Consider the following 17677-nt stretch of genomic DNA (forward strand, 5'->3'; position numbering starts at 1 on the left):
GAAAATTGTCCTAGCTTTCCAACAAAACAGGAATGAGGTCATTTAGACTTTTAGAACTTGAGATATGGATTGAACACTGAACAGTGTCTGGGCTGCAGGACAAATTCAGACTTCTTTCTTGATGTTAAGATTTGGACTTCCAAGCGGTAAAATTGAGTCTTGGACTCTCATGAATGTTTTAGGCTCATGTCTTAGCTTTCTAGCTATATGAACCAAACTGAAATTCAAGATCTACAGCTCTAGATATGACCCAATGACTGAACAGTGTTCCAATTTGAATTAAATCAACATCTCTTTTCTAAGCTTAGCCTTTTTGTCGTCCTTTCACTTTCAATAGTTAATCACATCAATCAATCCTTTGAATTATGAGATATGTCTGCATTTAAAATAAGCATTTACCATAAATTAAAGCTATCTTATATTATGAGACGTGTTATTATAAAAAATGATATAGTTAAGGAGTTACTGATACTTCAACTGCAAAATGATGATATAAAACCTTGATAAAAATACACTTTTAAGTACTAATCAGTGCACTTTTGGTTGAGCAAAATGATGGTAATGTCTTGAAGAGTAATTCTGCCCTAGTCGCATGGAAAGTGGTTTGCTTGCCCAAGAAAGAAGGGGGTCTTGGTTTGTTTGATATCAAAGCTCGTAACAAAATTTTCCTTCCTAAGCAGCAATGGAACATCTACCTCAAATCTGATTCTATCTAGATTCAATGGATTCAACACTACTATCCTCCAAATGATTTTATTTGGGATGCTATTTCTTAGTGAACTTCTTCACCATTATGAAAGGCTATTATTTCCCTTAAGGATCAAATAGTTGTAGCCTGTGGTAGCCAGCATCAAACAATTGCTTTTATATCTACTTAGGGTAGTGGTGAATTTTCTTTCACTGCCTAATCCTATGATTTCTTGCGTTTCAAATCTGATCTGGTTTCTTGGGCTAAGGTGGTTTGGGAATCTTGGTCTATGCCCAGATATAACTTTATTTTATGGCTATCAGTTGTGGCAAGCTACGAACTTGTCACAGGCTTCACTTCCTTCAACTCGACCCTTTGTGTGTTTTCTATCAGGTTGAGGAAGAGTCCAATAATCACCTATTTTCAACTTTTCATGGACTTCTCTTTTTTAGAGGATGATAAAATCTTGGCTTCATCTGCATAAAAGAATGTCAACCATTAATAGTGCAATTCGCGATCTCCCTTTTAACAGAAACAACACTACTAGCAGAATGCAAAGAGTCTCCCTTGGTATTCTTATCTACTTGATTTGATAAAAGAGAAACAAGAGAGTTTGTGATAACTCTTGCAATCTAATGCCTTTTGTTTTTCGCAGATACCAGGTTTTGTTGTTCATGATTTTACATTTTCATGAATAGTTTCTTAGCTGTTAGCATTTTTTGAATGGGGATGCTTGTTTGTTTGGCTTTTGTTTAGTCGTTATGCATCCTTTGGGAGTCTGGTTATGTTACTTATCTTGCTTTGGTGCTATAGCTAAGAGCTTTTTTTTGTACTGGTTCCAGCTTTAGTCATTCCCGTTGTTTATACTTTTTTGTGCTATGTGTTAGGTCTGACACCTTGTCCTTAATTAGGTTCCTCATCTAACCATTGTCAGCTAACAGGCTCAGGGAGTATGTTTCTTATTTTGTAAATCTTGTATATGAACTTGCTGGTTCTCCAGCCTTGTATATTTTTTTGATCTGATATATATATTTACTTACCTTTGATAAAAAAAAAAAAAAAAAAAAGTGTCACATTGCTTTCATTGATGATCATACAAGAATGTGTTGGATTTATTTCATGAAGTATAAGTATGAAGTTGTTGACATCTTCTGGAAGTTTAAAGCTTGGGTGGAAAAACAAAGTACATACAAAATACAAGTGATCAGATCATACAATAGAACAAAACATACCTCATAAAAATTCAGCAAGTTCTATGAAAAGGAAGGCATTGAGCACCAACTAACAACACCCTATACCCCTCAATAAAATGGGTTGGTTGAGAGGAAAAACATAACACTCATGTAGATGACAAGGTGTTTATTACATGACAAAGGGTTGTCAAAGAATTTATGGGTTGAGGTTGTAAACACAATAGTTTTCCTATTGAATAGATTGCTAACAAAAGCCCTGCAATAAAAGATTTCATTTAAAGCATGGTATGGCTACAAACCAAAGTTGTAGAATTTAAAAACTTTTGGTTGTCTTTGTTTCTCTTATATTCTGCAGGCTAAGATAGACAAACTTGATAAAAGGCAGAACCTGGGATCTTTGTAGGCTATAATTTAGTTTTAAGAGTCTACAGGATTTATCCTCCACAAGAAAACAAAGTAATTGTTAGCAGAAACATCCAATTCTTTGAGTCAGAAAGCTGGAGCTAGGAGAATAATAAGAAGCTTGATCTCTAGGAGGAGAATGCTGACATAAATGATGAATCTGTTACAAAAACCAGATCTCTCTGAAATTTACCAGAGTTGCAATATTGTGATTATTGAGCCTGCAAGATATGTAGAAGTCGCTGCAGATCAACACTAGATGGCTATGATGAAGGAGGAGCTTATGATGATTGAGAAAATCAAACTTGGATGCTAGTGAACAGTCCTGCGCATAAAAAGGTCATGGGAGTAAAAATGGTTTATAGAACCAAGTTCAACGCTAACGATTTTATATACAAACACAAAGCAAGGCTTGTTATCAAAGGATATGATCAAATGTTTGGGGTGGATTTCTCTAAAAATTTTGCTCCAGTTGGTAGGCTTGATACTATAAGAATGCTACTTGCTCTTGCTTCTCAAAATGGCTAGATTATATATCAAATGGATATCAAATCTGCTTTCTTAAATTGATATTTAGAGGAGGAAATATTTGTGGAGCAGCCTAAAAGTTTTGTCGTATAAGAAGAAGAGGAGAAAGTATATCTATTAAAAAAAGCTCTTTATGTTTTAAAGGAAGTACCAAGGGCTTGGTACAACAGGATAGATGCATATTTGTTAAACTAGGCTTTACAAAAAGTCTAAGTGAATTTACACTTTATTTCAGGAAAGTCAAAGATGAATTACTTGTGGTTTCTCTTTATATGGATGACTTACTTATGACAAGAAGTAACATGAAGTAGATTAATGTGTTTAAAAGAAAAATGAAGGATGTTTTTTAGATTGACTGACCGGGGAAAGATGACATTCTTTCTCGGCATGGAAGTTAGACAAAAGCAGAATGAAATCTTCATATGCCAGCAAAAATATGCCAAAGAGATTGTAAAAAAGTTCAACATGGAAGAGTGTAGACCAACAACAACACCAATGAATCAAAAGGAGAAATTTTGCTAAGAAGATAGAGCTATAAAGATTAATGAAAAGCTCTGTAGAACCTTAATAGAGTGCTTGGTGTATCTCACTGCAACAAGACCAGACATTATGAATGTTACAAGTATACTTTTAATATATATGCATTGTGCAAGTGAAATTCATTTTCAAGTAGCAAAAAGAATTGTCAAATACATGAAAGGAACAATTGACTATGGATTGAGGTTCTATCAAGTTAAAAACTTCACATTCCATAGCTATTCTGACAGTGATTGGGCCAGTTATGTTGATGACATGAGGAGCACTTCAGGTTATTGTCTTGGCTTTAGTTCTGCTATTTTTTCATAGAGCTTTAAGAAGCAAGAAGTTATAGCTCAATCCACAACAGAAGTAAAGTATGTAGCTACTACTACTGTCGTGAATCAGTTCATTTAGATTAGAAAATTGATGGCCAATCTACAGATGGAACAAAAGGAAAGCACATAGATACTTGTAGATAACCAAGCTGCAACTTCAATTGCAAAAAATCATGTATTTCATGGCAAAACAAAACACTTAAAACTGAAACTCTATTTCCTAAGAGAAGTATAAAGAGAAGATGAAATACAACTGATCATTGCAAAACAGAAAATTAAAATGTTGATATTCAGACCGAGCCACTTCCTAAAGCTAAGTATGAGTTCTCAAGACAGAGACTTGGAGTCTGCAGCTTCAGAGCCAAAGAGAAGTGTTGAATATGCCTCAGCATTTGCTGATATGGAAGCTGATAAGAGTTATAGATTGTTTCTAGGAGGTTAGAGCTGGAATCTAGGAGAGTTATGGTTTGAGAATAGGTGAGTGAACCATGTCAAAAGGGATATTCTTTCTCCTACAATCCAACATGCCATAAAACTGTCTTTTGTTTTGCGTAAAGAACACACACACACACACACACACACACACACACACACATATATATATATATATATATATATATCTTGTAGTAATAGATAAAGATGATATAAAAATATCAAAAAATATATTTTTTTTGTAAAAACACTTTAGAACAGTAAGAATAAAGGTGGCCTTTGTCAGGAAAAGATTACAAGCTTGTATAAATGAGCTATGAAACCGTGGAAAGGGATGCTTGAAAGCTTAGCTGGGAGATATGTTGTGTAGATCCTTGCTGCCTTTGGTCAATCGTCTGTGAGAGAGTTTCGATGTATCCAAGGTCTGCACAGGATGTGTTGAGTTTCACAGAATTACTGTGTTTTGTTGAATGTGCCTTTCCACGTAGATCCTCGCTGCCCTTCAAGAAAACATTCCATGCTTTCTACTTACTAACATTTATTATTAAGATTGACTGTAATCCTGTTAATTTTCTTAGAAATGGACTTTTTTTGTTTTTTGGTTAGAAGTAAAATTCATTCCCTGTCCATTCAATGTGACTGACTCACTGGTGGATGTCATGTACATTTTGTGCTTTTCAGCTTGGTTCCTATTTTCTTTAATCCAGTATTCGCAGCCATGAAATGATTGTTGCGAGGAAGAAAAAGGGAAAAAAATGTTTATTTATTTTTATAAGAATAACACAATTTTAGGTTTATCACCCTTAAAAGCCGACTGTAATGTAAATCGACAATGAGATGGTCTGGGCTGCAAGGCTTACGCCGGACCATGAGCTTGTATTTGATTGATTATTTGGGCTAACTATATGAGATGGACTTTTCTGCTGCTTCTGCATTTAGCAATAACAACTCATTCTTTAAAAAAAAGAAAAGAATTAAAATCGCAACTTTATTAATTTGTAAATGAGATACATTATAAAAGAAATGATGAATACTGTAAATCGCCAAAACCATTACTCTTGTCTGCCTTGTTTCAAGGGCGACGACGCCTCAGCTCTTCAATCAAAGCATTGAAATCAGAGTAGGAAGATCCACCTTCTTCAACAGCCTTCCTGGCCGTTTCTCCTAGCTTCTTTGCTCTGCTCCTCGTTTCCTCTCCCTCTTCACCCACCATAATTTGAGTGATTGTCTTCTCTACAGCTTCACTTTTAACATGATCTCCATGCATTCTAAGCCATTCCTTAGCTCCAACACCAACTCCTGTTTTCAAAACTTCAGTCACCAACTTTTCATTATAGAATTGCTCAGCAAATATTGGCCATGTAACCATTGGTTGCCCTGCAGTTATGCCTTCAAGAGTTGAGTTCCATCCACAATGAGTCACAAATGCCCCTATTGCTTCATGATCAAGAATCAAAACCTGGGGTGCCCATCCTCTGATAATCAGTCCCATGCCTTCCATTCTTTCCTCAAATCCTTCAGGTAACCAATCTTCCTTGTCTTCTTGACCCTTTTTGTTTCTTTTAACTACCCAGATAAACTGCTGACCAGAAGCTTCGAGACCTGCTGCAATCTCCTTAAGCTGAGAGTCAGTGAAGATGGTCATGCTTCCAAAGCAAATATAAACAACTGAGTTTGGTTTCTTTGAGTCGAGCCACTTCAAACACTCATGCTGATCAATTGAGGTTTCTTTTCCTCTTCCTGCTTTATCTTCAGTGTCTCTATTGCATAGTGAAACCGGGCCCAGATTCCAAGCCTTTCTGCCCAAGACCTTCTTGTAGTAATCAGCGTAAGCTGGCTCAAGCTCATAAAAGCTGTTGACAACAACACCATAGCTCCTTAATTCAGCTTCTTTACATGCTTTCAAGAACGTGCTAAAGTCATTTTCAGCATTTTCTCTGACATAATCTGGCAGTTGCTTCTTTGTCAACTTTATATCACCAGGAAGATCAGGCACCACGAAAGGTTCCGAATCTGATGAAACTTTCTTGTGTGGCTCATAAAGCCTCACACATTCTGCAGCACTTAAAGCAAAGTTACTAGTGCCATGAAACACTAGCCTTGGAATTCCAAATTTGGCAGCAGCATCAGTAGCCCAGGGAAAGAACATATCAGCAACAAAGCAATCAGGGTGGCATTCTTGTAGCACCTTCTCAAAGGGTGCTTGAAGCAAGGTTGTGGCCTTGAGAAACTTTGGGGTCATTTCCTTTGCATTTTCGCTGAAAATGAATGCATCTGTATTTTCATATCCTTCAGGCAAACCTGCCTCTGCCGCAGGGAATTTGATGGTTAAGATATTAATATCAAAACCCAACTCTTTGTTTTTTTGGATTGTTTTCGAAAAGAAAGGCGCGTTCAGAGGAGTGGTGATGATAGTTGTCTTTATGCCTCGAGAAGCAAAAAGCTTGGCCATGTCCACGGATGGTATCATGTGGCCATGAGCAAAGAAGGGGAAGAAGAGAATGTGCAATTGGTGACCCAAACTACCCATCTGGCCTTGTAGAATAAAAAAAGAACTGAACTGAATTTGTCAATGGAAGATGGGAGTGACGATGAAGATGAAGAAAAGCTTGAGCTGATTTTGTTTTTCTATGCTTATGGACTTAATATCTTCCTGGACATGAATTGGTATTTATAAACAGACAGGTCTAGGCATCTGAGATTTTATGCAAGAGTATTATTTAACTAGATTTTTCTCGAGCTACGAAATTTCCAGCCCATGCTAGCCTTTTCTCTTAACGTTGTATTATTTAACTACACACACGTCATTGCTCCTGTCACAAAGTAATCAATTAAGAGAGCATTATTTTTTTTCACTTATTTTTCTTTGTTTATTACTAAATAAGGATAATAATTTAATCCATACAAGACGGTTATAGATTCCGAACCAATAAATAGTATATATAATTTAATTTGTATTAAATAATAAATATATAGTATATGGATGATACACGTATCTTAAACTTGAGGTGTAAGGTATAAATATATAAATGTCTTAACAATTAAATAACAAATAAAAATATAAAACATGATCCAAAGTAAAATACTAATATGTTCCTACTAGAACAAATTATATTTAATGATTGCCAAATTCTGTGAGTAATAGCTCCCAGTATTGCACCTGCAAGCGTCGAACGCCACTTTATTATGACATACGCTCTTACATCACGACCCTAAGTAGCCGTAACGGATCGAGCCACCTAGCGGCAAGAGGAATAATTATTTTTTTAATTATTTTTTATATTAAAATATTAATAATATTTTAATAGGTTTAATTTTCTTTACAAACTACTAATTAATTCAAGTTATATATATCCAGCACATTTCACTAATCTTTTCTCTTTTCTTTATTCTTTTTTTCATTAATTAACCGGAGTTTTTCCTCTCTTTTTTCAAGCTACTATTCGTGCTTCTCTTTCTTTTATAAAACTTCTCTTCTAGTCTTAAACTACTAGTTAGTTAAGCAAATAACATTTTATATTTTATGCTTAAGGTAAGTTTTCTTTATCTTTTCTATTTATTTCATTGTTTAATTTTAGTTTTATTTCTTTATAATTAGCTATTGAAAATTTTAGAATTTATGATAATTTAAGGGTTTGTTGAATTAATATATGTATAGGTAATACTATATATATATATATATATAATATATATATATATATATATGAATTGAAATGAATTTTGATGAATTGATAAGAATTTTTTTTATGAAATTCTATATTGAAAATGGACTAAAAATAAAGTATACAACAACTTAAAAAAATTAGAGACACAATAGAAAAATAAAAAAAATATTTTTTAACCCACCAGTAAAAAATAATAAATCAACAATAAAAACATTAATTTTTCATAACAATCCTTTTAATCTATGGTTTTAGTTATTTTCTATCATATATCAATATAAAATTGTTGTCAAGAACTTAACTAATCCTTGAAAGATTTAGAAAACACAAATATTGAACCCACCCTAAACTAAAAATAGATGAATGACAGTTTAATTATATATATTGAAAAAATATTTTTAATGAGATTGATAATAAAGTTATTATGAAACAGTTTTAAAAATATTAAAACTTAAAAAGAATAATTATAACATAATTTTTTTTATTTTAAAAGTATTTTTAAATTAATTTTTTTAATATAAATTTGTACATATATTTCAAATTAATTTTTTTATATATAATATATCTCTACATAATATATAATATCAACTATCTATTAATAATTTGCTGTTTATTTAATTTATTTATTTTTGGCTATGCCACTGCTAAGTAGAAGACAAAAGAGTGATACACCCAAGACGACTTCTTGATTCCTGAAGGCGGTAGAGGCTTTTAGCCTTGAATGTGTGAGCTCCAATGATGCTCGAACACAATTTCACTTTTTTCCTTCCCTAGAATTACTTGGCAAATAAGTTTTATATATATTGCGGGAGAAAATCACTTTTGATGGACCTCCAAATTTCAGGATGCATAATTTTCACGCTTTTAAAAAAATAGAGTACAAAATACAAAACTTTATACAGCTAAGCAGTTATTTTTTAGTATTCGGGAGCTTGTTCAACATCTGCTCTGTTTTTTTAATCAGTAAGATTAATTATAATAAAAATAAGATTAATTATAGTACAAAATAATAATTTTTTAATATTAATAAATATTAACAAACTTATTAAAGTTTAAGTGGTACTAACTACAACACAAAGCTCAAGCGTTTTGGGTCCTTCTTAAATGATAGACCCAAAAGCATTGGGTCTGACTGCAATCCCAACCAATTAAAGTTGGGTAAGAGCACAAGACACAAGATCATTTGGTCCTGAAGCAGACCCGTCAACTTAGGGTCTGGACTCCTAACCCAAGTGTCTTGGGTTAAGGAGGGCTGCAAGACTTAAGGGAGTTGGGTTTGCGCCCCTTCACTTCTAATTAACTTAGGCCAGGTTCTCCTTTCCAGTCCCAAGTTTTTTGAGTTTGGAAGAATATGCTAGACCGAAGTTAATAATAATTAATTTTATCCTTCAAATCAAATCTATGTTTTTTATTAATAGTAATAAAATTTATTTTAAATTTAATAATATTAATGAATTTAATAATAATAATAATAAAATTATTTGGCCCAAGTTTTTTATAGTTTTTAATCCGTTCAAATAAAATTTATTTTTTATCTTTGATAATAATAATTTTTTTTTCAAATCTATTAATAATAATAATAATAATTTTTAATCTTACTCTTCAAATCAAATATATAGTTGTTTTTTAATATTAATGATATTTTTTTAAAAAATTTATTAATTATTAAATTAATAATATTAATTAAACTAAAAATAATAATATTTATACCACAGATAATAATATTTTTAATATCAATAACATTAATTATAATAAAATATTATTTATTAATAATATTAACAATATTAAACTTATGTGACCTAAATGTTTACAGTTTTTAATCCCTTCAAATAAATTTATTATTTTCTTTGATAATAATAATATATTTTTTTAAATTTATTAATGATAATAATAATAATTTTATACTTCAAATCAAAATCTATGGTTGTTTTTTTAAAATTAATTAATTATTTTTAAAATTTCTTAATTATGATATTAATAACACTAATAAAAATAAAAAATAATAAGATTTTAAAAATAATAATAATAATAATAATATTTATAAGACAAATAATAATGTTTTTAAATATTAATAAAAATAAAATTTATAATATTTATAATACAAATGATAATATCCTTGTATATGGCTGCGTAGCCAGACCTAAAGATATTCGGTCCAGCTGCACTAGATTTAAGATTGGTGGGTCTTGTTGGGTAGCTAAACCCAACCTCTTTTGAATTGTTTTGAGTCTGGCACACTATTACGTCCTGCAAGATAGTAGGACTTAACTCTATTATCACCTATTGGAATTGTTTTGGGCCTAAGTGGCAGTCAGACCCAGTAGCTTTTAGCAGAGAAGACAACGCCCCCAACTGCTATTCATGACCAAAAACACAGCAAAAGAAGCCCCTCAGGCGCTACAATGTTGTCCACAGTGCAATGTATTTGAAAGAGCTCAGTAGAGAGTAAACCCAAATAGTTCAATCCATAGTGAAACCACTCATATTCCACAATGATTCGAAACAATGGAATTAATAGTTAAATCACTCATAGTCCATAATAATTTATGTTATAATAAAATATTGATCTTTTTTAGTTATAGCTAATAAGAACGAAATTTTGGATTTTGCTTTGAGATGTTGTGATTTCGGAAAAACAAGAATCTTGTGGTGGGTTGATTTTTTGGGCCCTTGATATATGTGTCATATGCCGGTTGGCAATAGGCCTCGGGCTAATTCTATATTTGTGAAAGTTGTACTAAAATCCAAACAACAAAAAACACAGGAAGATTTCTACTAGAAATAATGCTATGAACTACCGGACAAGTTTCAAGAATCACGAGGGGTGAACGTTTAAACAATAAGGGGTGTTTGAACTGATAAACTATCAAGGCTATTATAAGTATTTTGATAAAATAAAGGGCCCGACCCTTTTTTTCTAAGTAAGTTTTCACCCATGTTAACAGTGTTGACAATGGCAGCTTACAATCCTTGAGCATGATCAAGGCTCAATTCTTCAATCATTGTAAGATGAGCATCCCTCTTCAACAGCTTTCTTTGCCATTTCCGAAATACTATTTGTTCTACATTTCATTTCCCCTGCTTTCTCATCTACCATTATCTCCTTCACTACCTTATACATTGTTTCACTCTTCACACAACCCCGCTAGCCTCGTAAATGATGACAACCTGATCTCAAGTCAATTTTGGAGAAGATTATTGCACGACACCATTAATTCCTCTAGTAATTCATCAATTAATGGTATCAAAATTGGTCAGCAAAAACTAGCCAAGTTACCACTGGAAAACCAGCAGTGACACCTTCTAAAGCAGAATGAGTTCCATCCATAATGTGTCACAAATCCACTAACAGCTATATGATCGAGAACAAAACTGGGAGTGTGTACCCTTGTATGACTCTTTTTTCACATTCACAAGGCAACCATATGGGCTCAATTTCTTACTCATTCTTTTCTTTTCTAGCTACCAAGATAAATTCTCACGTATCTAAGAATCAGAGAGGTTTTTTTGTGGTACCAAAGCATACATGAACAACTGAATTGGGATTCTTAGGGTCACGCCATTTCATGCACTCATATTGATCAATGTTTGGTGCCTTCCCTTTTTTATCTTTTTCTTCAACACAACTTTTACAAAGTGAACCTAGCCCTATATGCCCGGCCTTTTTCTTTTTTATGGAAGAAAAACCTCCTTGATCAAATTCAACCAAAAAAGAAAGAAAAATCATGTTTACAAAAGAATTACAGCTCCAAACCAAAGCAAATTAAAAAAGAAAATTAATCTTTACACAAGTGCTTAGCCTTACAAAAACTAGCCTAACTAGGATTAGGGAAAGCTTTCTACAACTAGTTAGTTTCCTCCATTCTAAGTTCAACAGATTGAACAATACTCTTGATGATGGTACTTTCATTTGATGAAATAATGTTATGTACTCTCTGATTCCTCCCCTTTCAAACAAATTAGATGAAGGAGCACCATGCAATTCTCATAATAATGGATTATAAACATTGCTTCTAAAGATTATGTTTTGCTTAATAAAACTCATAATTCCAATCACCAATTCCTCTGTCACTACTACACATTTGCTAGACTTGTTGACAAATTCTTTTGTAGACCAAACAAGTGAAAAATAAATGATTTTTGTCTTCATCATCAGAGTTGTACAGAGCACATATAGTATCAATTACTCTTTCTATTTTTAGTTGTCTCATTTTAATTGATAACCTATTCATAATTGCAAGCCAACTGGTAAAACTATGCTTTGGATGTGCAAAGGACCCCAAAGAAGTTTAAACCAATCTACACCATTACACATCTTCCTTACTGAGTCTCAGGCACTTTTTTGTAGAAAATTGCCCGTTTGTAGTAAGCTTCCACACAACTCTATCCTTCATCATTGGAGAAGGATATAAAATGCAATATATAGCACTTTGAATGGCTTCCATATCATCAGATCTAGCAGCAGGCCACTTCTATTCTCACTATTTAATAACTTATGAAAGTTTTAAAAAACAAGGAAATCCAGATTCAACAATGATTCTAAGACCATATTTCCTTACCAAAGGTCCATGAGGATGCCTTGAATCCCACCAAATATTCTACATTGCCAACTAAAAAGGCCCTTTCAGTCCCAAGCTAAATATCTAAGCTTCATCAGCTTTCTCCAAACCCATGAACAATCACTTAATATTTCTAAAGACCAGAAAATCTTCCCTTCAAATAATAAGTCATACACCAGGCTTCATATAAAGATCCAAACTACATAATTAAGCATCCAAAATAGCTTAAAATACAAAGTGAGTTCCACTCTTTCAACTTTCTAATACCCAACCCTCCCTTCTACTTTGGCATCGTCAAATCTCGCCAAGCAACCTTAGCCCCAATAGCAGAATCATCTTAAACATGCCATAGAGAGGCATTACATTTCCTTTCTATAAATTTTATTACTTGTGCAGGAAGGATAAATAAAGAAGCTCAACAATTTTGAAAGCTAAAAATCACTGAGGAAATCAGGTGTAATCTTCATGCAAACTTATCAATAAGATTTCTTGAATCATTAGAAGAAAGCTTGCCTGGTATTAATGGAACTCCAAGATACCGAACTGAAAGCTTCCTAATAGAAAAACCAGTTCTATCATGAAAAACAATATGTTGCTAAAAAATATGAGCACAAAAGAGTTCACTTTTTGAAGGATTAAACTTCAAACCAGTCAAAGAATAAACTTGATGGAAAATGGCCTTGACTTGAAAAATATCATCAACACCCCCTTCAGAAAATATCATCAAATCATGAGCAAAGCACGAGGGTATAAGGGACATTTTCTTACATTTTAGATGATATTGCACCCTTTTTTTTGTTCAGTAGCTTGATTCAAAAGATAAGAAATGACCTCCAAATAAACTACAAAGAGGTATAGGGACAGTGGATTCCCCCTACCTTAAACCAATCTTCCCATTAATAAATCCACAAAGACATCGTGATAGAGAAGTTAGAAGAATCCAGACACACTTGCAACCATCTGATGAATTTAGAAGGAAAACCCATTGCCTCCATCACATTTAATAAGAACTACCATTTTATAGAATCAAAAGGTTTCATCAAATCTATCTTTAATGTGCATCTAAGAGAGATAGATTGCTTATGATAACCCCATAAAATTTCTTGTGCCAATATAATGTTTTCACCAATCCTTCTGTCCTTGATAAAAGCAGATTGGTTAAGACTGATCACATGAGGCAGATATTTTCTCACACTAGGCTCAGGAGTAGAACCAAGATTGTTAGGAATAAATGCTTAATGATTTAGAACAAACCATAGCAAATCTAGCTTGGCCAATGGGTAATGCAAACACAGATTGTGAATAGGAGACTTACCTCAAGACAGACTAAGACCCATGCCTATTCCTGAATTTGATGAGATTTCATTCTATTATAGGGGATTTTTAAAAAAAAGATTTATGAAGTGGTTAACAGAGTTGAGAGCTTACTTTTATTTCAACAAGGTTCCTTATCATCAAAAAGTAGGACTTGTCGTATATGAACTTTTTGCAGCGCTAAAGAATGGTGGTTTAAATTTCTAGACTTTAGAACTTGTATTGGTATACCTTTAAATTCATCTTGGCAAGATTTGAGACATTCTTTAATTTTGGAGTTTATATAAGATGATATGAAGAGATTTTATATTGGATAGATAAACAAAAAAATTTTTTTCTTATATCCAACCTTGTGAAAATACAAGGTGGAAAAACATAGAGGAGTTTGATGACAAGCAAAATTTCAAATTTATCTAATCATATTGATAAAAACATGATCAATGTGGGTGCTGACAAATAATTTCAATCTCTTGATCTTAAGTTAGAGTTGCTAGTGGAAAATGATGATCTTCAGTCATAGATAAAGATCTTATAAACAAAGACATGTAGGACATAAGAAATTCTTACAATTCTCCTAAAAGTATTTTCAAAGATTATCTTGAAGTTTCTTTGGATTCATATGTAAAAGTATTGGAAGTCATAAATAATGATGAGGTCAAGCTTGAAGAAAAAAAAATGTGACGGAACTATAATTGGACTTCATAGCAACTGAAACTATAGCATTAAATATAGAGTTTTCTTTAGCATGCACACATCAAAAATTAAATATTTGAAGTTCACCGGTTAACGACATATTACTTTGTGAATATGTTAGCTACAATGTCATATTTGAAATATTTGTTCATTCAGAGCGGAAGTATTCATTTCTTGACAGATAACTTAAGGGCAAGTATTTGGGAACTAAAGAAGACTAGCGTGGGAAAATTTCTTTAATATTCTTAACATATTAATGTTTCTTATATTATTTCATTAATGGTTAAGATTTTTAAGAGTTTAAGAAGAGTGCAAGATGTAGTTTGGTCAATCAAGTATAACTTTTAATCCTACCATTGGAATGAGCTGAAATTTTGACAGAAGATTTTGAAGGCTTGGTTTCTTATTAGGTTAAAATTTCATAATGATCATAGAGAGCAAATATTTTCAAGTTAGGCTTGGAAATTACTATATGTGATTGTCTTTATTTACCTTGTTGTCTTTGGACTCATTTTTCTATTTAGATTAGGATTTCTAGTTTAATTAGTATTTTACTATTTAGGAATCCTAATACTAGATGAATTTTATTAATTAGGCAAGTTTTTATTAAGAATTCTTTCATACAAAGAATTTTAGTTTTAATTGGGAATCATTTCCAATAAGGCATTTTAAAACTAATATAAATAGTAGTGTCATGATTATTTTAAGGAAAAGGCTATTATTGATATTTTAAAAAAACTAAAAATATTTTTCTAAATTTTTCTACAACTAAAATCTATAATTTTAGGGCTTAAGAATCATAACTTTTAACCACGCTATAAGCCGTGTTGTTTAGGTAAACCAACTTTTTTAGTGGGGAACTTAGTGAGCGTGAGGTTTATTTAGGTGGTTGGATTTTAGGTTTTTTGTATTAATTTGGTGAAGAGAAGTGCTTCTCAAGAGTGGTGATAAAGGTAGCTTTAAAAACACTAGTTGCAAAGAGTTTTCCATGTCTAAGGTTGGCAGCATTTAGCCATTTGCTATTGGTGGTGAAAATAGGGCATGGGGTTTCTGATCTTGTTCAATACTTTTACAAGTTGTGTTTTGATCGAAATTAAAGAGCTCAGAGGTTAGAGCTGGAATCTAGGATAGTTATGGTTTGAGAATAGATGAGTGAACCATGTCCAAAGGGGTATTCTTTCTCCTGCAATCCAACATGCCATAAAACTGCTCTTGTTTTGCGAAAGAATGTAGCACACACACACACACACACATATATATATATATATATATATAGTTAGTCTAATCTTGCTTTACATAAAGAATGTAATAGTTAGATGGCCCGCATTACGCCGCAAACTCACCTTTTATTTTCATAAATAATTTGGGTACTGATGATGGCAGGACCCCATGCTATTTCGGTTAATTTTGGGTCCTCCAGCTTGCAGGATCCAAGGCTAGTTGGGTCTTGCCGCAGCTACGACCCAAGGTTATCTAGGTCCTGTACCTAACCGGACCTAAAGCTATTTTGGGTCCACCAGCTTTCACGACCCGAGAGTATTTGGGCCCCGTCGTGGCCAGGACCTGAGACGACTAAAAGATTGATGTCTTCTCCCAAGTATAGGAGTGCTAAAGTAATAAATAACCCAGCAAGACCGGGGTCAAACCATAGGGAGGTTAACTATATAAATTAATAATAATAATAATAATAAGTTAAAGAGGACTTTGAGATGTGAGATTAATGTGAGGATTCAACAATGATAAAAATAATTATCAAGGTTAGAGGATCCACTAATAGTATTAGAAATAAGTATAGTATAAACTCTTTTTATTAATCAACTGGAAACCACACACAAAGGAGGTTCCAACCGAATGATTTATCTTTAATAGTTCATTATAAATTTTTAACATGATCATATTAATTATATTATTTTAGAAGCAACATACTTTTAAATATTTTCAGAAATTCATGATGCTAACTTATGTTAACAACAAATCAAGTTTCTTTCATAGCATAGGTGTAGGTTATACCATACAATTGACTATGAAAGTGTCAAGCATTTGTTGCACCAAGTGTTATACAACACAAATCTAGATTAGTCATTTAACAAGCAAGGTATTAAGAATTAGTAAAATAAAAAGATAAGACATTTTAATCACAAACATTCTTGGATATAAACATTAAAGTCCATGTTAAGTTTATATTATACATATTCTAATAACATTAGTGAAACCTTTTCACCTTGGCATAATAAACTTAGCTAAACATAATGAAGAAGATAAACATAAATAAACAACATAAGAACACAAGTATAGTAAAAGCAATGAAAAGCATAAACAAGAGATTAAAAAAAATATAACATGAAATAAAACTTAAACATTACAAAAATATAAAAAAAAGAAATAAAGAGCATGATCTTGATCTGAACAACCAAGATGCCTAAATGCATGGCAAATGCCTTCTTTTATAGGCCAAAATTTAGAACTATTAATTTAATGACTAATTGTTAAGTGGGTAGCCAACTCTTGACTTTGTGAAAATCCTTATCTTCTTGTCTGAATAAAATATCATTGCTACCAACAGAACTGGAACCAACTGTACGCATGAAAGTTTTAGAAAATTTTCTTACCTTTCTAGGAAAAAAAATTGAGGTCATTTGGACTTCTAGAACTCGAGATATGGGCTGAACACTGAACAATGTCTGGGCTGCAGGACAGATTTGGACTTCTCCGTTGTTGCTATAATTTGGACTTGAAAACAGCCTTTTTAAATCTTGAAATCTACATGAAAGTTATAGGTTTATGTCTTACCGAATCTTTCCAAAACATTGAGGTCATTTGGATAGTTAGAACTCGAGATATAACTCAATTACCGAACAGTGTTCCAGTTTGGATTGCACCAACATCTCTTTTCTAAATTTGGCCCTCTCTTTGTTCTTTTAATTTCAATACTTAAACTCATCAATCAATTCTTTTATTTATGTGATAGGCTGCATTTAAGATGAACATTTATCATAAATTAAAGGTATCTTATATTATTAGGTATTTTATTATAAAACATGTTTTAATTAAAGAGTTATTGATACTTCAAGTGCAAAATGATGATATAAAACCTTGATAAAAATATACTTTTAAGTACTAATTAGGACCCTAGGCTATTTTGGGGTTCTGAAGCCTGCAAGACCCGAGGTTATTGGGGTCCTGTCGTGGCAGGACCTTAGGGTATTTGGGTCCTACACCCGACTAGACCCCAGGCTATTTTGGATTTTACAGCCTGCAGTACCCGAGGCTATCGGGGTCCTGCCACGATTAGGACCCTATGGTATTTGGGTCCCATCTCGGCCATAACCCCAGGCTATTTGGGTCATGTATT

The 17677-nt window shown here is 32.7% G+C and overlaps 1 protein-coding gene across 1 annotated transcript; it reads right to left on the reverse strand.

Annotated features, from left to right (window-relative positions):
* Positions 1-5037: 5037 nt before the first annotated feature.
* LOC118055430 (scopoletin glucosyltransferase) lies at positions 5038-6752 on the reverse strand. Its single transcript, XM_035067335.2, has one exon. It carries the CDS (start codon positions 6625-6627, stop codon positions 5170-5172), a length of 1458 nt encoding a protein of 485 aa, XP_034923226.1. The 5' UTR covers positions 6628-6752; the 3' UTR covers positions 5038-5169.
* Positions 6753-17677: the final 10925 nt, after the last annotated feature.

The sequence above is a fragment of the Populus alba genome, chromosome 1 (genome assembly GCF_005239225.2).
Source record: "Populus alba chromosome 1, ASM523922v2, whole genome shotgun sequence".
Taxonomy (NCBI): domain Eukaryota; kingdom Viridiplantae; phylum Streptophyta; class Magnoliopsida; order Malpighiales; family Salicaceae; genus Populus; species Populus alba.

Bases quoted from the DNA above. Each gene is read 5' to 3' on its own strand.
- LOC118055430 (XM_035067335.2), bottom strand. From the start codon at position 6,627: ATGGGTAGTTTGGGTCACCAATTGCACATTCTCTTCTTCCCCTTCTTT.